At 45.3% G+C, this 23044-nt stretch overlaps 2 protein-coding genes across 2 annotated transcripts in view; both read right to left on the reverse strand.

The window, feature by feature from the left end:
* AMOT (angiomotin) overlaps positions 1 to 2210 on the reverse strand; it is a 61550-nt gene extending 59340 nt beyond the window's left edge. The window contains exon 1 of the mRNA XM_075763654.1: positions 2047 to 2210. The gene's annotated coding sequence lies outside the window, so the exon portion shown is untranslated. The remainder of the gene's footprint in view (positions 1 to 2046) is intronic.
* Positions 2211 to 4787: 2577 nt separating this feature from the next.
* PGK1 (phosphoglycerate kinase 1) lies at positions 4788 to 18324 on the reverse strand. Its single transcript, XM_075763657.1, has 11 exons — positions 18144 to 18324; positions 15277 to 15327; positions 13987 to 14142; positions 13736 to 13880; positions 11930 to 12033; positions 11086 to 11205; positions 8449 to 8563; positions 7975 to 8154; positions 7243 to 7420; positions 6900 to 6998; positions 4788 to 5262 (listed from the first exon to the last, which is right to left on the reverse strand). Exons 1-11 carry the CDS (start codon positions 18206 to 18208, stop codon positions 5222 to 5224), a joined length of 1254 nt encoding a protein of 417 aa, XP_075619772.1. The 5' UTR covers positions 18209 to 18324; the 3' UTR covers positions 4788 to 5221.
* Positions 18325 to 23044: the final 4720 nt, after the last annotated feature.

The raw sequence follows: 23044 nt of genomic DNA on the forward strand, positions 1-23044 counted from the left end.
ATTTCTGCTAAAACACCCCTAAATTAGTTCTACGCCTAACCTTGCTCAGTTCAGGCCATACCTTTTGGTAAGCCTCCGAACACAAGACCTTTATTCAAATGACAAGATAAGGGCCTTTAATAGGAGAACACTCTCCAGATTGCTTTTGGGCACTGAAACTCCCCGACCCTCTCCCTCCCTCAGGTCCCGCACAGGCATGTGGAAGTACCTGCTGTTGGGGCAGATAGGTCAGGAGAGTAAAGATTTGCAGGTTAATGGGATGCTGTTCTGATCAAGGAGATTAGGTTACAAGACTGTGCCTTTGAAGACTGGCTTCTTCAGTGTGGCACTTTGGTTTACAACTGGGGATTTCTTTTAATTAGATTGTACTCTTAATTATTTATGACCTATATTATCTGCAGAAGCTGCCCAAAACCAAAGCCTTAATAAGGATAATTGGAATAATCATATTTTTACCTCTTTTGTAAAGCACCTTGAGCCTTACTGATGAGAAATGCTAGGACAAGATTAGATGCTTAATGAAAAATTGTGATTAAAAAGTGGAATAAAAATGAAAAGTGAACTAAAATGGAATTATCTTTTTTTATGCTGCATTAGGGCTGAATTGAGGATCATTTATCAGAGGTGACACTCAGAAAATTTCTACCTGAAAATTGAATGGGGATCTTCTTTATGCATCCCACGATGGTAGATTCCAGGTGAGTATGCCAAGGGGCAGAGCCTGGGCCCGAACGTCATGAGAAGTCAGAGCAGTGGAAGCGCTGGGCTATCCTACCCGTGCTGGTGATTCAGTCAGTTCTTGGCTATTTACAGCATCAAGCAAAAGCAATGGGTGTTGAAGGTCACCCGAATTCCTGTGTCCACCACAGCTCCTCCACGCTAAAGATCTGGCCTTCCAGCCCACACCTTCCTCAAAAAGTATACTGGAATTGAGACAGACGGGATTTGTGCTTTTGCTTCGACCATGTGGTAAAACTCACGGTGAATATTTATGGGCCTACCTGAATCAATCTGCTAATGAAAGGCATAATCTTTCAACCCAAGGGCAGACCATGAAGTAGTAGCGGGGATGGCTCAAGGACCTGGTGAGATCTCCACTCTCTTCCAGGCGAGGACGCAAACCCAAAGCTTTCAACTCTTTGGGGGTCATCACCCACAGACTGGCATTTTGTTCTCTCCAAGATGAAAGCAGGAGGATTTGGAGTCACTTCTGAATTCAGAGTTTGATCAGCTCCTGTGGGTGTTTGGGGCCGGCAGGGACGGGGACGCTGGAGAGAAGAGGAGGACCCTGCAGCTGTGGCAGGGGCAGAGGCCCTGGACCTCCTCTGCAGGACTGCAGGTAGCAAAATATCCCCTTGCGTTACCTAGACTTGAAAATGGACCTGGGAAGGGACAGCTCTGCTCTCTCCTTCACACTCACTCCTGTCCCCACCACAACACACATCAAACAGTCCTCACAGCCTTCGCCTTGCCTTGCCACTTGCCCATAGCAAGACTTCCCCGAGACCACCGGGGGTGTCTGCAGCGACCCCCAAATACTGGACGTGGTTTTAGGGTTTGCAGGCTGAGCCACAGCACTGCCCCACACCCGCCCATCTCGCCCGGGGAAGGAGATGGTCTCCGTGAGGGAGCCCCTTCCCCGGGCTCTGAGGTGGGAAAGCCCGCCTCGGGGGAGCCGCGGGACCGCCAGCCCCGTCCCGGGAGGTGCGAGCCGGGGGCAACGCGGGGGGACGCCGGCATTTACCTCAGGCTGGAAGCGGGGGGTGCGGGCAGGAGCGGGGCGCCAGGGGAGGGCCGGGGCCACCGCGGCCGTTAGGCGGGAGCTGGCGCCGCACGCCGCCGCCTCAGCAGCCCCTCCGGCAGGGGAACCCCAGCGCCGCTCCCCGCTGCACCTGCCCCCGAGCCCGGCATCCCGGCCGGGCAGGGCGGCCGCGCCCCCCCTTCTCGTCGCGGGGGGCCGGCGGGGCAGCAGCCAGCCGCGCTCCCCTCAGGCAGCCGGCCTCGCAGCGGCGGCCCGAGCCTCCCCCCTCCACACCCGCTCCTTACCCGGCGGGCGCCTGCCCCAGCGACCGCCCGCTCATCCATCTTGCTCCTCTTCCCTCCAAGGTGACAAAGCCGGCATGGCAACGAGAGACACCGAGGAGCTCTGGGAAGTGCCTACCCCAGATTCAGTTATTAACTTTCACCAGGCGGCTGCAACTACGGCACCCGGCATCCCCCGCTGGGCTAGCGCATGCAAAGGCGGCCGGGAAGTGTAGTCCTCCCTCCCCGCCGCCGCCTCACCGCCCGAGCGCTGAGCGGGAACACACCCCTCGCTGCGCGGCCCAGGGTCGGAAAGGAGCTGCCTCTGTAGGCTCCTTTAGGTTTCCACGTCTCGGCCGATGGAGGAGAGGTGGTCTGGGTGAGTGCTCCATGGAGGCCGCACCGCTCCAACAGGCCTGGGACACACACACACCTTGAGGCTAAAGGCGCAGAAGTTCTCTGTGAAATACCATCTAGGCTGTGAGGAACACCAAGAAGGGAGGCATCAAGGGGAACACACAGAAAAAAAAGAGGACAGAGATGTTCATCCTTCCCTCCAAGAGAAGGGAATGCCTTCCCCACCGTCATGGCGTCACTCACAAAATGGCCGCTGCCCACAAGGGGCCCCTCCTTGGAAAGGCAGCAGCATAGCAAAAAGTTTTGACGTTTTAGCAGTTACAAAGATACGTTTGCCACAGCTGGCCTCCTGGACAGCCAGATCTGCAAATATTAAGGATGTCCTGAGCCCCCTCTGCCACATCAGAGCTGATGTCCGTGACGTCAAGTCACCTATAGGGTGAGTGCCATTTTTACTACTAACTTTTTCAAGTACCATTGATTGCATGTTTTACAACACGGAAGTGCTTTCTCTACCTCCTGTAGTTAACAGTAGATTGTAAATTATGCAGGGAGACATCATACATTTTCCTGTACTACCCATAAAGCTGAGTTTCTCTCCAGCCTTGCTGTACAAGGTTTGCTCTGTTGAGCACACAGACCTGAACATCACCTCAGTTAAAACAAACCCCATGGAAACAAAAGGACATTTTAGAGATGAGTAGCAAGCATCTAAAGTCAGGTGGAAAAATGTTTTCAAGTGCAGATATCTGTATTCATGGAACATTATTACACCTTGCCCTGTTTGATTACAGATAGCTTTGTTTTGTGGCTTTTCATGAAGAGGTGTAAAAATCCAGCAGAGGTAGGGGCCACGTGCCAACCTTTCACTGTGAACACCAAGAAGGGGGCTATGGAGGGAAAGGCTGCTATTGCTCTATGGGAATCCACAACACTGGGGTGTAAGAGCGACACTAAAATGAGCCGTGCTGTCACGAGGCCTCGTTTGCCAGAGCCAGACAAGAACAATGTTAGAAAACATGGTGGAACGTTTGTTTTTGTAATACTAGATTTCCAAAATCCATAGTCTTTTTGTGGCCGACAAGCTTGCTCCTTTCTTTGCCTCGTTACTGCAGCTGTCGGAGGTCTGCACCCCTGCCTGGAAAACATGAGTAACAGCGAGAAAGCAATCCTAGCAAAAATCTGCATCATTCATGCGTAATCAGACAATGCTTGGGAGATTTACAAAGGAGGGGAGGAGGAGGAGAAAACCATAGCACTGCAGTCATTTGCATGGTTTCTAGTTTCTTTTCTTTGCAATAGTCACTTTTAGCTTTAAAATGTAATGAGTATGAGCAGCTTTACACACAGTTCAGCATTACTGGGTTTTAATTTGCATCCCACCGTGACTGAGTAAAATTTGGCAAATAGGCTATGTCTGTTTATAACACATGCTTTCATTTTGTTTTGGTAATATAATGTACATACATACAAATTAACTTAAAAGCATACTCTGTGTTGTGGCTTACTGCTTACCTCAAAGATTCTCTCCATGGTTCGTCCTGGCTGCTTTATACTAAAAACCTGCTGGGAATTCACTAGGAGTAAAACCAGGCCATCGCTGCTTTACATCACTTACTTTGCTCCGATCCAGCAGGATCATACACAAGCAGTTCAGCTGGAGCATGGCCTCTTCTTACAGTTCTTGCGAGCTGAGCTGTGACTGCTAACATCGCCCAAAACACACTTTTGGATGCTCAGAAGCCAGTCCGGGTTTGGAGCAGTCCTGGGTTTGGTTTAGAGCCACCCTGTGCTCACATTTGGGTCCCTCAGCAAGCGTAGAAGCCAACGCACGACAGTCAAAACGGAAATTCCAACTTTATACATTTGCACCATGTTGGTGGTCCTCCACTGACAATGCTTGCGGTTCTGCAACGCACTTAAGCCACACACACAAACCTAATTGTCCAACTGCGTGGGTTTTTACTAGTTTCAGTGCTTTTAGGACCGCCAACTTGAGCAAACGTGCATTGCAGTTCTGTTTGCCAGTGACTGGCTTTTTTACCTGTCTCTGTCTTCAAAGTTTCCCCTGTATTCGGATTAGAGGCATTAGTTGCCAGCTATGAGGTGAGTTCTCTAGGTGAGAAACACTTTTAAATTTGCACTTTTTTTTACTAGACTTGCACATTCAAAATTTCATCTTTTCTACTTGATGGCATGGAAGTTTTAACAGCAGACCTGTAACAATTTACTTCCTTACCAAAGTTCACTGGGTGCTTATAGATCCACTGGACAAAAATAGAAGGATAGTTGCAACTATTGTAATTAGCGCAAAAAGGAAAATATCTCCAACTCCTGATGCTAGGAAGAAAATATTTTAATGTAGACTGTTCTAAAAATCTGAAAGAAGGACCATATACAAACTGGGAGCACTTTAAATATGTTTATTCAGCAGCTATTACAATCAGCCTCCAAAAAACTGGAGTCCCCTCGTTTCTGAACCGTGTCAAGTGATGAAAATGCCTGCTAAGAACATTGAAGCTAAACAGTGCACTCCTTTCTGAGAAACAGACATGTCTAACAGGGATTAATCTCTTTGAAAAGGCAAAATATAAATATATACACTCTAAATTCACAACAACAGTTTAAACTCACTACGTTAATTCAAGTGGGAGAACAGTGGACAAACCCACATCATGTAAACTGCAGTCGTAAAATATCTCTGCTGTCTTCTTCTCAAACCCTGTCCAGTTTCGGTTTACATTCTGTGATCTGCCTATCGCAGAGTTGAAATACAGAAGCGCTGAAGTGTTGAATCTCAGGGGCTGTGCACGGGACCAGGAGTGGGGCGATACTCTGTTCTCTACACGTTGCTCAAGGCATCCACACCAGGAAGAACCTTACCTGTTAGCAGTTAAAAATTACCAATAAAGTTAAGAACCCCTTTGCCCTCAAACAACTAAGCTTTACACTTGCAACATTTAAAAAAAAAAATAATCAGAAATTACAGGTTAAAAAATGGAAGAGCTTGGCTCTGCATACACTCCTGTTGATGACTGTGGATGTTAAAGCATATGGGTTACATTTAAACTGTTCCACAGTAAATATTTTTAGGGCTGTAGCGAGTATCCAGAGCACAGCTGCACTCGTATGTCAGCAGATTCTTAACGTACCACAGTCATCAATTCTCAATTAACAATAATGGTAAATTTCTATCCAAGTCTCTGCTAGGGTCAGATCCAAACACCAAAGATCTTTTTCCATTAAGTTTGATGGCAAACAGATTTTTGAGTGGATCTAGGGAGCTGCTGCATACTTTCTTCAATCCCTAGTGGCATGTAAATCGAATTCTGGAGTGTGTGGTGGAAATTTTAAGAATGAATTAAGAAAAAGAAACAAAGCTTCCTACCAGTCTCAAGTCTTTTTCTGGGACTAAAACACCCAGGTCTAGAAATTTACGTGCCTCATGCCAACTGATGGAAGCAAGAAATATGCTCACCTTTGAGTATGAATATTAAAATGTAATATTTTCTAAAGCATTTTTAGTGTTTTGTCCTACTTTAACAAAGAGAGACCATTCTGGTTTTGGTTTTTTGGTGGGGTTTTTTTTTCTGAAAACCTACCTTCTAATGCTCAAGCTGTGTGGCAGTACTGAATTTTAACACTGTTCACAACTCGCTAGTTTGCTGGGGTTTTTTCGCCTTTTTTTTTTAATCTTCAGAAGCTTTTCTAATTAGCTAGACTTCCGTTACGTTTAAAAGATCACACACGCAAACCCACATTTTGGGCCAAAACTTAGACAAGTTTGTCCTTTTGAATAAATCAGTTGCACAGTGTTTCCTTCTAGCCATTTGCATTCTTTCCCTTTACCATCACTCCCTAGGCAACAGAAACAAAAGCTCTGTCTCGCGTGTAGCTGCTGGAAACGAACAGCTGCAATGCAGTTTACTGCAGTTTCTCTTCTACAGAGAAGTTGACAGCATTAGATAATTTACACATATTGGGAAACAGCTAATTACCAGAGGAAATGAAAACTCATTTAGAGTACAATGTAACTCATTAGAAGAATCCTGTAAATTCTCACCATTTTGAATTCCAATACCTTCGTGCAGGTTCATAAGTGGTCACTAGAGGGCTCCCCAAAACCAGAGAATTTCAAACAATGCACTGAAAAGGAGACTTCTGGCAAAAATTTGAGACTATTCTGATGACATTTCCCTAACAGAAACCGGACGTTTGAAACAGTCTGGTTAGCATGTCTCAGGGGATCATCTACAAAAGAGAGCCTGCTCTCAAGGCCGTTTTATTTTCGATTCCAGCATTTTTGCTTTCTGGGAGTGGCAGACTGTGCTGCTTGCACTAATACTCCATTTTCTTTCCTCTCTTCCTCTAGGAGGACTACAAAGGAAGAGCAATGGGGAGGCTCTCTGGTGGAACAGAAAAGACAGTCGCTCTATTGTAGTGCGTTGTATCAACACACAGTAGAGCACCCAGAACTACCCGATTTGCTCAGAGAAGTTAAGAGAAAAAAGAACAGTTACCCTCTAGCAGTTCCAGGCTGGCACCACCTCCCGTGCTGACGTGGCTAACTTTATCCTCAGTGTTCCACTTTGCACAGCAAGTAGCTGTATCTCCACCACCTGTAGCACAAACAAAATCAACGCGTCACAGAAGAAATCCAGATTTTGTTCAACTTAAGGGCCATGGTCTTGCTACAGGCTGGTCCTGCTCCCAAATACTCAGTATTAGTACATACAGCAGTTTTTAAAGCCCTGTCTCCAAGCTGACAGACAGATGAAAACATTAGGAAAGAAAAACAATTTGACAAGTATTTTAACAAGCAGAAGATTCCTTGTTGCATTAGGACAACACACAACTACTTACCAATAATGGTGATGCTGCCTTTGCCAGTTACTTCAACCACTTTGTCCATTAGGGCTTTGGTTCCTTTGGCAAACTTGTCCCACTCAAAGACACCAACTGGACCGTTCCACACAATTTGCTTGGCCCTTCCCACAACTTCAACAAACTTCTTCACGCTTTCAGGGCCGCAGTCCAAGCCCTAAGAAAAGCAAGAGAAGCTACAGATACACTTACTGCCCACCCTTATCTCAAATCACCAATGTCTAACTGGGATCCTCAGAAGCTTCCCCCTCACCCCTGGATATGAAGCAAGGGTTTATCTGTATGCACTGAATACTAAGAACAGAGAGATTTGCCAGCAGCTGCTGCAGTAGGGTGGAATCTGATGTGGTACTGATCTTCCTAGTACGAGTAAGTCATTTTTAAATCAATGTCAGATGCTTGAGTCAGTTGTTGCCAACTCTACTTAAATTCCAGTCAAATAAAAGGGATTTCTACTGCATTCAAGATCTGAAGGTTTTAGAAGAATTTTGCTGTTTTAATCCAAATCTCACAAAAGCTACTTTAGCCTTAAACATTCAGGACAAACCACAGGGCTTCATTTTCGTTAAAGCATAAAACTCTAGGCAGCTTGACTGCCTTCGGAAACGTTTGCAAAGGATCACAATTACTCTTTCTACTCCTTTAAGAGGTGTCTTTCCCACCCCACTGCTCCCTCTTACGTCCTTTAGTCTCTTGCCTATTCAAACCTACCATCCAGCCAGCAGGAATGCCCGAAGCCACTGTGGCTTCTCCAGTCTGTGCATGCTCATCAAATTTGTCTGCAGTGATGAAGTCAACAGGCAGAGTAATCTTCACACCATTCTTCTCTGCCTTGGCCATCAGGTCCTTGACAATTTTTGATCCCTCTTCATCAAACAGAGAGTTGCCAATCTAGAGAAATTATTTGGGACAAGTGAGAGGCGTTTGTTTAGCTATCGGTTATTTCAGAACAGCAGCAGTCAAGCCAAAATGTTCAGACAGCAATTCTGGAAAGACCATTTTCTTAAAGCACCTAGCTAGACATAGGCAGTAATCTGAATTTTGCAGAGAGATTGTCAAGTAACTTCTCAGTGCTCCCTACTTTTGCACGGAATCAAGATAGCCAGTTCTCAAAACCAGAATACGTAAGGGACATTCTGACCATAGTCTTTACTAGGAGCAGACACAGAATTGCTCTTTTCATACCTCCATGTTGTTGATCACTTTGAGGAAGGTGAACGCCATTCCACCACCAATGATCATCTCATTGACCTTATCCAACATGTTACTGATCAGCTGGATCTTATCCTGAACTTTGGCTCTGGCGAGAGAGAGAAGGAAGATGAATAACATAGCCACTGCCCAAAACGTCTCAGACAGAACTTGCTCTCTAGTAATCTTTAGCTAAGACAGCACAAAGCCTCTCAAGGTTTTCTTGGATCAAAGCAGATTTAATCAACTGCTATTCAGTAATGACAATGTCATGACTGTGGCATGTCAAGGCCATTCTGGGAGAATGATCCAACAAAGGAATTGTTAGGAGTGGGCAGAAAGAGAATTTGGCCACTTAGCAGGCCAGCATTAAACATCAACTTAGAAAAGTATTGTTCAGCCCTCCATTTTTTTCCTTATTAAATATAAACCTTGCCTGGCACTTTGGAGCCTGATTTCCCCTGACTGTCCAGCAAGACTGAGCAGCAATCAGAGCACTGCCATTCACAACCACTGTCCAACCCTGGATCCTCTGTAACAGCTACCATGTGCCCAGCTCCTGTAACCCATCACACTCACAGCAGAGCTTCAAACTGCGAGGATGATCTGTGATACAGAACTGCCCTGCCCAAAAGCAGATGACTGCTGCTAGCACGAGATACAAATGATAATGGAACAACAATGCCAAAATTACTTTATATAGGAATGGCAGAGGAGGCAGTAAATAGGCAGAAGTTTCCTGTCTTCCCTCTTTAATGCCATGTATGGCTTTTTTATTGTTATCTGAAAGAAAGCTTCATAGAAGACCTCCGGAAACAACCCTGATTTAAACCTAGGCTGGCACTCAGGAGACTTGCACTGTCGTCTTAGTTTGACCATGCCCTGCTTGGTGACATTAGACAAGACCATTTCCTCTTCTTGCTTTAGTTTCCCCATCTCTAAAACAGAGATAATGATATGAATTTCATTAATAAAATGCTTTCAGACCTAACCATAAGGAATAGGTATTGCCCCTACAAATCCAACCTTAGCGACCATGGAGAGCTCTGGTGCGTACCAGCCCCCAACCCCAGTTTAAGCTGTGAAGTTGCTGATGTTGCTACACTGTGGGAACTGAACTGGTAGAGAAGCGTTGTGGGATGGGGCAGAGCCAGCAAAACCCTGCAGGGCCCATCCTGCCACAGGCAGGTCCAGGCAAAGGGAGACATGAAGGTGAATTATATTTTTGTTTCTTTCCTTTGCACGTACCCCGCTGCTGGCACTGAATTACTTTCCTGCACACGGTCTTTCTTTGCCAATACATTTCATTTCCACTTTCCTTATTAGTACAGTTGTTCTCCGTTCATTTTCTAGCCCCAATTTTGTTCTATATAAGCAGTAGCAAACGTGCATCTGAACCACATGCAGCTTTGACGTGTGACTTCCCTCTGGTACAATCAAGCAAGAGTTGCTTGATCTGCCATCCCACCTAGAAACCAGCTGCACTGCCAGTGGAACGGTGGTGCTTTCAAACAGATATGTGTTTTCTGGCTCCGACCTGCTCTCAGAGCTCCTCCTGTGAGTCACTAAGATGCAGCTGGCATTCATCGGTCCTTGGCCACACAATGAGTTCAGTATCAAGCTCCCAGACTGGGATATCCACCTCTTGAAAAAGGCTATTTTGTTCCCATGGGATTTACGACACTTTCGGACTTTCCTAATAGGCCTGATATTTTAACATTTTGGCCATCCCAGCTGCTGCTCTAACTCAAACATCTGATAAGGTAACTAACAAACTTTCCCTGGTGATACACCTGCAACTTCCATCAAAGGCAATGAGGAGTATATAGCACTTATTGATGGGTCACCTGCCGCTGTAAACCTTGGAAGGGTACTAATAAAAAGAAAAAAAAGCATTGCTCAGTATAACCAAGGTCATAGAAAAAGTTTAAAATTTTATGTGAGAACTGAATACTGTTTCTTAAAAAACACATTTATGAGTGCAAAGAGCAGGAATAAGCCACAGACGTCTACCAAGAACATGGGAATGTTATGGTGTCCAAGCTTTGTGTTACTTAGCAAAGTATGTTAATTCACCTGAGGAACTGAAATACACTGTCATAGAACTGCAGTGCTAAACTGGGTACACACGTGACAAAAATCAACAGTAATGGGAAATTATTTCTACACACCAGCAGTCACTTGGATTTGCACCTTCAAGTTTCTTTGCACACTAGCTACCATGGAAGAGTGGAGGCCCGTCCAGCTACAGTAGGTCACCATTGCATAATGACAGATCGTGTCAACTTACAGAGTGCTGAGCCTGCAGGATGCTTGTACTCTGAACCACAGAGGAAAGGTCACTGACAAGGTTTCAGGGCCATCGTGTGTATCTAACAGCTCTTTTGGTTCATCTGTACAACAAACTGCTGTGGACTATCTCAGACCCTGATAGTATCATCACAGGAGCAGACGAGGTCAGTTAGCTCCTCTCTAATCCACATCTTACAGAGATCTCAGGACTTATCTACAAATCAGGACTGTAGGTGCAGTTAAAAGGAAAGCACTTGTTTGAACCAAGCCAAAATAACTTTTCATTTCTTACAGAGGAGTTGCAGAGAAATACGGAGTCAATATGTTCTTGAGTCTTACCCTCCAAGAATTGCTAAGAAGGGTCTCTCTGGACTCTCTAGGGCTTTAGCAAAATAATCCAGTTCCTTCTTCATCAGGAAGCCAGCGGCCTTCTGAGGCAGATTGACACCTACCATGGAGCTGCAGAATAAAGTAAGAGTGAGGAAAGGAAAAAAAATTCTATCGGTCCAAACGCCCCTGTGTCTCACAGCATTATAAAGCCGATCCTTTAGTCGGCTGCAGCAATGAGAATAACTACTACCTACATGAAAACAAACACAGGTTTTTTGTTTTCCTAGTTTGGTAAGATGGCTGTACACGTTTACTTTCTGAGATTGTTTTTGGACAGATATATTGATATGCAAGACATTTATAGTGTTAACTAGTGACCCAACATGCTGAGGGGCAAGTAAACATAGCAAGAGCAGAGATGTCTTCCTCCAATAGCAGTGGATTATGAAATCAAGCTCAAAGAGGACCACTAGAGTTTCCAAGTACACACATCTAAACACATTCCATGAGAATAATCAATATGAAGCTATTAATCTTTTGGAAAAGAGGTCTGCTGTGATTGCAGGACAATTTATACAAGTCCTAAGCAAGTAACTGTTCTATCTCCAAAGCCTAAAAAGTCAATTAAAGTCTTCAGAGTTTCAGCTGTCTCCTGTTCCCAGAGGCAAACTTGAAAGAGCATACACAATTGACAACTACCTCCACTAAATCCATTACTCAGGAACAAACACAGCAGAACGAACATGGGATAAGCCCAAAAGGAGGTGAAAACTTGTGGAGGGCAAAGCTGTATGTGTCTCCATGGCAGACATCATTCTGCAGTCCTGCCTCTGGAAGGAAAATGGATACACACCTGTGAGCTCGATGGGCAGTTCCGAAAGCATCATTGACATAGACATCTCCCAGTTTAGAAAGAGAAGCTCTGAAAGCCTCCACTTTTGCAGAATCAGCCTTGATCTAAGGAGAGAAAGAACAAGTGTGTGCTGTTCAGGTACGCAGAGTTGATTCTGAAACTAAAGTCAAAGTCAGCAATTTGACTTGTAAACCCAAAGCAAAGAAAGGTTGGCTGGAGAAACTCATCGGTTCATCCTGTGGATCACTATCTCATATGCTCTTTCCCAGTCCACTAGGAGCATCAAAAAGGTTTAAATGATATAAACTCCACGTTAAACTCCCTGAGACGGCTATTACAGGCCTGAGGACTGTTCCCACTTCAAGTTTCTAGTCCATCAACAGAGCAGGAACGAACTGCAGCACTACCAACCTTTCAGTCTCTCTCCAACACATTTCCAGCTTTGTGCGGTGGACATAGGTAACACAGAAAGAGTGTGTAGAGACAAGCAGTGCTGAGATGAGATGAAACAAACTCCTGCTCGCTTACTGAACAAATTAAGTGTGGTCTCCAAGTGCCAAAGGTAAACAAGGATGAGCTCCTGAAGGATTGATTTAGCAACTGCATTGAGGATTAACTTATAAATAACCTGTATGCTACGACAGGCCACAGTGAAAGCTGGAGATAAGCTTAGCATGCAGTGGGCAAGAACAGATGCATTTCTGTTAAAAGACTTTTTCTCCATCCTCCAAGCATCGTGGGACAGCTCATATAGTTCAGCAGAGCTCACTTTGCCAGTAGTGACTGCTCAGACCTACTTGACAAACACTTGCTCTTAAGGAAGGGCCCAGACTGGCAGTCAGGCAATCACCTCTCCAAGTGCTTTAGCAGCTCACCATCCCAAGTGAGGCCTCTGCTAGCACCCAGATGTCACACCATGGGGACAATGGCAGGAGGGTACTCTAATATACAGCAGCTGGGTTCAGCATGGCTTTGGGTGCATACACCCAGCTAAATAATCTGAGAATTATAGAAATGCACAAAACCAAAGGACTGCTTCCCAAAGCAAATTAAATTCTTGCCCCACTCTTCTCTCTGCCACCATATTCTATGATTTTATATTGGCTTTCAGTTCTAGCAGTGAATAATTCCAGACTTGCTCAATTTCTCATTGCCATCTGCAAAGGCTTACTAGTTCTCTGGACTATGGGAGTCCTGTGTCAGCCCTTAAAGGGCACCATACGATGTCAGCATTCCACTCCACGCACTGAATCTGAAAGGAGCCAAGGCCTGCGTAAAGTCAACAGGGTCACCATCGCTAAGAAAAGCAGCTGTCTGGAGCAAGCATTCTTCCTGACCTTCAAGAAAATGTCAGAGGTGCAAGGCAGCCTGGTTCTAGATGACTACTCGTGAGAGCAGACAGGCTTATAAAAGGGTATGGTAATCCCTGTGCTGCAGAATGTTTAAATATTATATTAAAACATTAGTCAGAAAACCAAGAAAGAAGCGTCATTCTTATGGCCCCGGTGACAACAAATTATCTCCAACAGACTTTGTTTTTTGTTTTAGACATGCCAAAATAAAGTCTAATAAGCAGCAACCAATTTCCTGCACAGCCTTATTTTGCTCCTTTTCCCTTCTAAGCTGTTTCATCTTGGAAATTCAATGCATTTGACTCAAACTTTTGTACAGCATGGTACAAGTGATTGGACATCCTTCTGAGAGCAAACAGCATTTTAGACAGGCTGCTGGCTCTTTGTCAATCTGCAGCAAACAAGGTATTAAGACCAGAGCAGGCATGCACAAAAGCTAGATTTGAAGTTTCACCTTGTTCCCTGAGGCATCCTTCCCTTTCCCTTCTTCTTCTACATGGAATCGGAGGTTCTCTAGCAGGATGATGGAGCCAGCTGCAGGATTAGCACAGGCCGCCTCCACCTCAGGACCTACACAATCCTTCAGGAATAAGACCTCCCTGCAAAAACAAGATACACGCTGTCATCCCACCTTTCCGAAAAGAAAGCATCCAGGTCCGCTGACAGAGAGGGCCTGTTGCATGCTGGACTGCTTTTCTACTTCACCTGCCCATCAGTGCTTTAAGCTCCACAGCTACAGGGGCCAAGGAGAACTTCTCAGGCATAGGAACACCATCCGGGCGACCCAGGTGACTCATCAAAACCACTGACTTGGCTCCATGATCCAAGCAGTGCTTGATAGTAGGAACAGCTGCCTTGATTCTGTAACAGCAGAGAAGAACAAATTAAAAAGGATTCAAGTAGAGTTTACCAGGCAAGCAGGCTTAGTGACCACTTGCACAAGAGCCCTAGGAGTTGTCCCTCAAAAATGACAAAAGAAATGGAGCACAAGAGCTGGGCAGAACAATTACTTAAGAAGTTCATCCTACCTTTGGTGTTCACACAGTTCAGCCTACCTCTCATCAAAACACAGCAGGGCATCACCACTAGTAAATCTCCAAAAGGGACACTGGGCTTCTTAGCAACCTGTCCTTGCTAGAACAAATGCGTAGGAGACTAACCACATCCCACAGAGCACAGCCTTCCCTGTGGAGCTAACCCAACCTACTCTTCTCCTAGGGACCGTGACAATTCTGAAGCATGATCCAGAAAGCATCAACAAAATTCTCTGTCCCAGCATGTTTACGTATGTTCCACTGTTCCAGGCAATGTAAGACACGGAAGTAAAACGCATTTTGTCATCTGAATTCTGCTGGTTGCTTGTAGCTAAGAAATGCCAGGACACACTTGAACATTACTGGGCTTCCTGGTTTAGCGTGTGATCCTGAACCAGTAAAGAAACAATGGGAGCGTTGAGCTGTGAGCATACTGTGGTGAACAAAACTGGCACCTGCCTGCAAGTGACAGACAAGCAAGACATTTGATACCGCTTTTTCTAAACCCTATGTCTTCGTATGCTGTACTAGAACAATTATTCTAATATCAGCCAACAAGTTAACAACCACAGGGTAACCAGGAGGCAGAAGGTCTTCTGGATATTACCAACAAATATAGCAAATTTTCACAGAAAGCTAAAGGGAAGTGGTTGTGAAATGGTTGTAACACTTCAACCATATTTAAAGAATGAAGTTTAGGCTCTGTACAACTAAGAAACTTTTTCTGTATCTTTTCACAGCAGCTACGGTGAGAAGAAGCCTTGTAGTTACTGTATTTTGCTAATCGCTGCAGGGGTTTTAATTAACAATTGTTGGACCTTTTCTGAGACACCTGTAATATTCTGGTATAAGCAATGACAGTTTCATCATGGTAGCATTCCAGGTACTGCTAACAGAACAGGGCTAAAATCAGAGAGAAAACACTTTGGGGCTTCCATCTGGGATGGAAATTACAGCTCACCTTTGATTGTTGGTTATTTTGTGATCCTTCATTGGAACATTGAAGTCAACCCTAGAAAAAAAAAAAAAGGAAATAAAATTAAATACTTAAGAAATTTCTTTTACAAAGAGTGAGGGAACCTGCCAGTAAAGGCACTAGCTAGAAAAGCAATGTTACAATTAGAGTAAGATTTTTAGCTCTGCCTTGTACACAAGTTCTGTTTTGAAATCAGTATGTTATTAGCCATTTCTGCTTGTAACGATAGAACACAAATGGAGAACAAACATCTGGTAGAATGACTTAGTAAAGCTATGTCACCAATACATCCTAATGCTCATGACCACAGCAGCAAAATGATGCTGAAGCAGGAAATAAAACAGATTGAACAAGCTCCCTGCAACCTTTTCATTTTACATAACATGCTCTCAGATCACCAACTAGGAGCTTCCAAGGGAAAGGAAGCGAATAATGAAAAGTGACACTGTGTTCTTTAACGAGGCCTCTAAAATACTTGGACTACTACGGCAAGCAGGCAGGCTCAAGGAAGCTGTTCAGTTACTGCCTACAACTTTGAATTTCTGTTCTCTGCAGCTCTTATCTCTCTGCAGCCAAGTGCTGTGGCTTGTCACATTCCCACCGGAAGACCTGAGGTGGATCTAGAGGTAGCTTCCCTACTCGTGCCAGATGGAGGGATGGAAGGGAGGAGTTTCATCAGCCATTCCTCACTAGCATACCTTGCGCCCATGTGCTGACTAGCAGCAGCAGGAAGCTGTGTTGCGTAACAGCAAAGGCAGAAATTACTCACAGAGGGAAGATCTAACCGGCTGTAACAGCGTACCAGAATGAGGAAAGTGAAATACAGTGTTACAGTTCATCCTTCATCATTCTGTATCTATATTAAAGAACAAGAACATTCAGGAAGTTGCTTGATTCTTTTTGTAGCCTGCTCAGCACCATAAACAGATGGAAAGAACAAAAGCTGCCAGCAAAACAGGAGTAGCTGAGCAGAAAGAAATTGAAGTGGCAGTCCCACAGTACAGTGGACTAAATCTAGAAAGGGGAAAGAAAAGCACCGTTATCATCCTATTATTCTAAAATGAGAGAATAAAAGAATAGTTTGATTTACAGAGCTATCAGAGCTACAAAAGAAAGACTCAGCTCACCCTTTTTCCCCACTGCAGGACCTCTGAAATATGAGCTCCCCTTAAACCTTTCCTCTTCCCCATTCCCAACTTCTCTTGAAGCTTCAGCATTAGGACTGGAAGATAAGCAGGTTATGAATATGCTAAAATTACGATGAATATGAGAAGAAAAAAAGAAGTATCGATATTAGTAGTACTGCGAGCACATGGTGATTCTTTTCTGAGAAATGAGATGCAGGCGGGAAACAAAGATTAGCACATCATCTGCTGTTTCACTCAGTTTTAGTAGCCCGTCACAGAATTGCAGAGACAGGTATGTGCATTGACCATCGAGACTAAGAGCTAGCTAACCCATCCTCTGCCAATGCTAGACAAATCAGAAGAGGAAAAAAGTCAGATGGAAAAAAAAAATTAAAAATCAGTGGTTACAGAGATAAAAAGATCTTTAGTTGTACCAGATTTAGGGAGCACATGCAAATTCTGAGCTAGCTTCTTCAGTACTCATTACAGGGGCTAGTTTCTGGTAAGCAAATTTCTAGGGAACTACTTCAAAATAAGGCTACAGAAAGACAAGACAAAAAGAACAAGTTATCTGACACACACTACAGAGAAGAGAAGTTATAATTTTATTATACCTGCCTACTCACTGAGCAAAGTAGGAGACACACTAGTCCTATCATGGTGACCTTGGACAAAGAATCCCACAATAAGAGTATTTCGAGCAGGATGTATCACGATGTACCTCAGTGCCCTTATCTCCCAGTACCTGGCAGTAATTCCAACATCAGGCTTTCAGCAGACCTTGATGTTTTATAAATAAGCTATAAATTCCTATTTTAGGGTTTTACACTCGGACATGCTGAATACCTGCGATTCGACTCTTACTGCAAAAAGCAGAATTATTATTTTAGTTGGGTAGCTGACCAGAGCCATATTTTCACTTTTTTATTGCAATGATTTTTGGATTTGCAGGAAGGAAAAAAGGAACTAGGGAGCAAGGTGGGGTTTTTTTTTAGTGCTCCCGAATAAAAATACAGTAGACTGGCTAGTTTTCCCCTCCAAGAGCCTGTGGATGATACATGTGGAAGGAGGGGGACTGGCCAGGCAGAGCTCCTCGGGCAGGCCATGCTGGACACCGTCCACCTCAGCCCTGCCAGAGCTGAGCGAGGCCTGAATTTACACCCCTCCCCGTCAATCGTATCCCTCCTCGGAAGGAAACAGATACATTTCTGTGACGGGTAATTCAGGATGCACGGAGCCTTTCCCACAGTTGGCATACGAAAAAAAAAAAAAACCAAAAAAAAAAAACCAACCCACAAAACGAAACCAAAACCCCACAGAAAATAATTTGCCGGGCTCAGAGAAGAAGCTGCCGAGGACAGAGATGACTTGCTGCTGCCTGGGGAAAGCTGCGCCGAAACCCGCCCGCCCGCCGGCCGGGGGCAGCCCGCCCAGCCCCGCCCGGGCCCAGCGAGGAGAGTGGGGCAGGTCACCCCGCCAGGCCCGCGGGGCCGCAGGCGGCTCCGCACCTTCCTCCGCCCCCGGGAGGCACACCCCACGCTCCCCATCCCCGGGAGGCACGCACGCACACCCCGCGGCCTCCCGCCCGCTCCTGTGGGCCGCCCCCGGGACAAGGGCACCAGGGGCGGCGGCCCAGGGCACCGCCACGGCCGGGCCGGGCCGAGCCGAGCCGTTCCTCCCCTCACCGCACGGCGGAAATGCATGCACCGGCCCTCAGCTCCGCACCTCATGACGACCCGCTTGCCCTTCACGTCCACCTTGTCGAGGGTGAGCTTGTTGGAGAGAGACATGGTTGCTCCCGGCCCGATCCGATCCGATCCAACCCCTCACTCCGCTCCGCTGCCGACCGCGCTCTGCCGCAGCGACCGCCAGCGCCGCCGGCACCCAACCCGCCCCGCCCCTGCCCGTCAACGATTGGGTCGCACTGCCCGCCGCGCATCGCTACTGGTCGATCCTTCTGCCCGTCCGCGGGCTGCCCGCCCCCGCGGGAGGCCGGGCTGCGGCGGGAGGCCTGGTCACGTCCCGCACGTAGCCGCCCGCCGCCGGGCCTGGTCGCCGCCGGTTCTGTGGCCTTTGGGTACGTACAGGTTTTCACCACGCACCGCCTTCCTAAACCGGCCAAGCCCCCGGGAGGCACTTAGAGATCTAGTCACGAATTTAAAAATATATTTGACTGTAGAATTTAAAATAAATCTGCAAGCGCACCATACAGAGTGCTTTTTCTGGAAAGCAGAGCAGGTAACAAACCTGCCTGGTCTCACAGCAATATTCTTCCAGCTTTTGGAAATAATCAGCTAGTTGTTTTGTTTTCTCTTTAAGTACTTGATGAGATTTCAGTGAAATGAATCCTCTTTCATTTCCAGTCTCTCTAAGCATCCAAGTTAATAATTTCGGGGTTTATTTGCGGGTCAGTTATCCATAAATGTTGCACGTGTGTCAGTTGGTGGGAAGCCGCCAGCTGAAGGACAGACACCGAGGCAGCCGAGACAGATCCGGCATCTCGACGAAAGACAAAACCCAGGATATTTTTACATGACCCAGATAAATTCATACTTTTCAAGACTACTGGGGAAAAGAAACTGTTTAAAGGGATCTATACTTCTGGAAAGTGTAAGTTTCAGAAAATTGCCTAGCCCGACGTATGTCCACGTGTGTAGTCTGTAATGCAATGGAATGAAAATAATCTGAAATTAATCTATTTCCTTCTCCCCATTCTACTTTGTGCTGTGCTGCTTTCTTCAAAGGCAACAGTTGCATTCCTTGATGCTGACTCAGGAAGGAAAGTTCTTTCCAGCTGCAGTCCACAAACGCGTCCTTGCGGCACCTATTACTTTCCCTGGTAAATGGATTCATTCATTAGTACAAGACTTCATTGCAAAAAGCTTGCATGCCACCTTCTAGGGGTAAAAGAGTACAGAGGAGAAACGTCACAGTGCGTGGCATGACCACCGGAGCAGCCCCAGTAATGCGAGATCAAAGGTAGATCTATGCCACAGCTGACTGGGGACAGTGGGACACTTGCTAATCCCCAGTTAGAAGAGGGCATTCAGGGATAAAGGACTATACAAGCCATAAAAATAAATAAATAAAACCGACCAAGAACACTCTATGCAATAGAATTAACTCCACTGCAACTGTATGCAGCTAACAGGTTAGTACAGTGTTGTGTAAGAAAGCTGTAGTCATCTGAAATTAGAGGCTTGGCGCAGTTGTAAGGATCTATTGTTTTGGGCAGAACTGCAGCCGTAGTTCATAAGGTGTACACTGGTTTTATGCTTGCTTGCTTCTTTTTTTCCTTTTTTTTTTTTTGTGAAGAACATGAGGTAGGGAAATAGGGAGGATGTCACACGAGAACTTCCACTGGCAGAACATAATTCCAGGTGGGGTATGACCAGGGCACCAGAATTCGTGCGTTATAAAGAGGTTACAAAGAGAGGGGAAGTATTACTGACACGTGTTCGAGACTCAAAGCTCATTTCCACGCTTGAGTCCCCTTTCTGTCCTTCCCTCCTGTTGTGAAATATTTAGAATATACTGCAAATATTTAAAGAAAAAAGCCCATGCAAACAGTTCAAAACCTGTACTTTTAAATTAACCAGTACATCAAAGCCAGGAGGGCAAAGGGCTGGTAGTGAAAAACCCTAGGGACCTGGTGTCAGACCTGTGACCATCCTAGGAAGTCACTTCTAGGAACAGGAAACAGAAGCTGTACTTCAGACTGTCACAGCCCTCGCCTGCGTGATCCTGCCTGCTTCATTTAGCCAGAAAGAATGAGACTGTGGCAAGTTTAGACAGATCATGGCCTTTGGTGCACTGGCCTGCGTGTTTATATGAATCAAACTCAAGTGCTGTGGTTTGGAGACCAGTTATCCGCATCTTCATCTGTATTGCATGATCCAGTCTGCAGAAACTTCCTGCTTTTATAACCACCCTCTGCATTTTAAGCTTCCACTTAAAAACAAACTTCAGCACAAGCTCTGAGTTTTCTTTTCTCCTTGCAGTAGTGCAATATTCAAGCACGGGTGGTTGCAGGAAAGATAAGAGAGCATGAGAGAGAGAGAGGGAAGAAGTTCAGGAAGGAAACTGAGAAAAAGCCTTTTTTTTTTTTTCTTCCCCCCCCCCCCCAACTGCTGGCTCTCAACCTTATATGCCTAGATTTCAGAAACAGGGCGTCGCTGAACGAGTCTAGAGCAAGACCGTTTATATTAAAAGGTTTTTACACATGTACCGGGTTTCACTATGGGGTTTTAATACCACAGTTTAAAAATAAGATTAAAAAAAAATATTATTGAAACCATCTTGGATTCATTTGTAATACAGATTTTCTTGGATAACCAAAGCTGATGGTGTTTGGGATGTATATTTTGATATTAATATAAATATCAGACATACTCCTCTCATCACTCTTAACTGCACAGTCATCTATTTAAATGCAATCAGCTCCTGGTTTTTGCTCTAGACCTTCAAAACTGCCTAGTTAAAAAAATGGGTAACAAATTAGTTGAACAATAATCACTGGCTAATAAAAAGACCAGTCTCCAGTTAGACCCTGGGGATTTGCCATTGAACTGTGCGTTCAGTGAACGGAATAAACCAGAGGTGAGAGCAGGTTGGGGCGCCTGGTCCTTAGCAGGCGGATGCTGTTCTGGAGTTGTTAAGAGACAGGGCCCTCTAGGGGAAGGTGGGCGAGAGCTCACTGGGAAATTTTAACGTTCTGCCAGTATTTCTTCATGGTTTCACGGTTCCTGTAAGGTGCAATGGAAGGTTGGGTTTTTTCTGCTGCTCAGCGAGAAAATTCCTCCCCAAAACTCTGCCGGGTGCTTTTTCTATGCTTTTTTCTTATGTCTAGTTACCTGATCCATTCACAGGCTTTCCACTTTATCATGTCTAAATATATTTCTTTAATTGCACTTAATTTAAACTTTGGAACTTACAAGTCTGCTTTGTTAATTTGTAATTTGCTCATCCCCAAACCACCGAGCAGAACTTGTCTTTTTCTCCTTGGTTTCTCTCTTACCTCCTTAACGAGGACAATTTCTTACAGCACAAACCCAAGTTCGGGTGCTGCGGGGTAAGCAGGCTGCGGAGCTGACGCTCCACTGAAGAGCCGTCCCAGCACCGAGTAAAAGAGGAGAGGGGGAAGCACTGCTTCAGCTCTGCTCGGCTTTTGTCTTCTGAAACTATCGGTGGCAGAAGCTCCTCGGAGCGCTCTTCTGCTCACACGGGTCAGCCCTTTCGGACAAAAGGGACGACGTTATTTTGGGGCTATTTGCATTCACCATGGATGTCTATGAGTTCACCTCCGTAGGTGACCCTACCCACTTTGAACTCGAGCATTTCACAGCAGGGAATATTCAGTTACACACTCTGTAAATTATCAGCCAGCTCTGTGGAATTAGCAGAGACTTAGAAGTAGAGAAGTTACAAGGGGTTTGTTAGAGTGTGCATGCACAAGGTTAGCTTTCGCCTTTTTATCCTAAATAAAAGGTGGAGTCACCTGCTGGCAAACTTCTCTGCCCTTCAGGGTGAGGCCTCTGCCTCCGTATGATTGTAAAACATTTACTGCACTGTGAGCATCACCAGGTAGGAGCCTTGGAATTTAAGGGCAAATTAGGCAAAAAAAATAAGATTTATACCCACAAACTGACTATTGTTCTGAAGATTAAAGTTTATGTGAACACAAATCCCATATATTCTCATCAGCTCCAGCTTGGTCCAGTTTTTGTAACCCTTCCCAGCTCTTCCTTTTAATGATCTGTTGGGATATGGAGTAGCCAGTCTGGCACTGGGGGAAAAAAACTCATGACCTAGTAGACATGATAGAAATTCACAGCTACTACTTAAATTATCCCGTCAACTGGATGGAAAAAACCTCCAAATAACATTGCCAGTAGCGCAGCTCTGGTATCAAGACAGATGCTGAATTTTGACTCCAAGCCTGACCTTTAGGGCTTGTTGAACTGTTCTGTAAAGATGCTTTCTAAAAATGTTACTTAAAAAAAGAAAAAAACCGAGTATCTTAAAAGAAGATAATGTAGCCATACTAAAATGAAAGCAACTAGGGAGTGGTAAAAAAAAAAAAAAATCTCTGCAGGAACCGTGTGCTGGTAAAACGGCCTCCATCGAGCCTGAAAACATGAACCCAGGGAGTGCCTGGCTACGGCAGGCTGTGGAATACTGCATCTCTGCCACTTCTCTAATGGCAAACAATAAAGTAAGTTTTAGGATAACATTAATCCTACCTTCACCTACTATACCATTTCCCATCAGAGCCCTCAAAGCTGGTATTTGTTCCACTGATTTCATACAGGGTAAAATGAACCTATATTTGATCCAAGTAACTTTTTTTTTTCCCTCCTCACCAAAACAGTAACCTTGAACACCAGAGCTCTGCTCGCCACTCGCAGGCGCTCGCTGCCGCCAAGGGATGCGAGGGGAGAGGCTGCTGTAGTAAACAACTACAGGAGCTAATGTACAGCTGGCATCGGGCGCTACAGAAGTTACTCTGTGACAACTCCAAGTTTTCACCTTGGAAACATCACTGATTTGTCACGTTTCAGGGAAGGGGAGGTGTTTCCAATTTCCAGTAGAGTCTTAATTTCTAACTCTGTATCTATTAAACTTGG

The sequence above is a fragment of the Balearica regulorum genome, chromosome 11 (assembly GCF_011004875.1).
Source record: "Balearica regulorum gibbericeps isolate bBalReg1 chromosome 11, bBalReg1.pri, whole genome shotgun sequence".
Lineage (NCBI taxonomy): Eukaryota > Metazoa > Chordata > Aves > Gruiformes > Gruidae > Balearica > Balearica regulorum.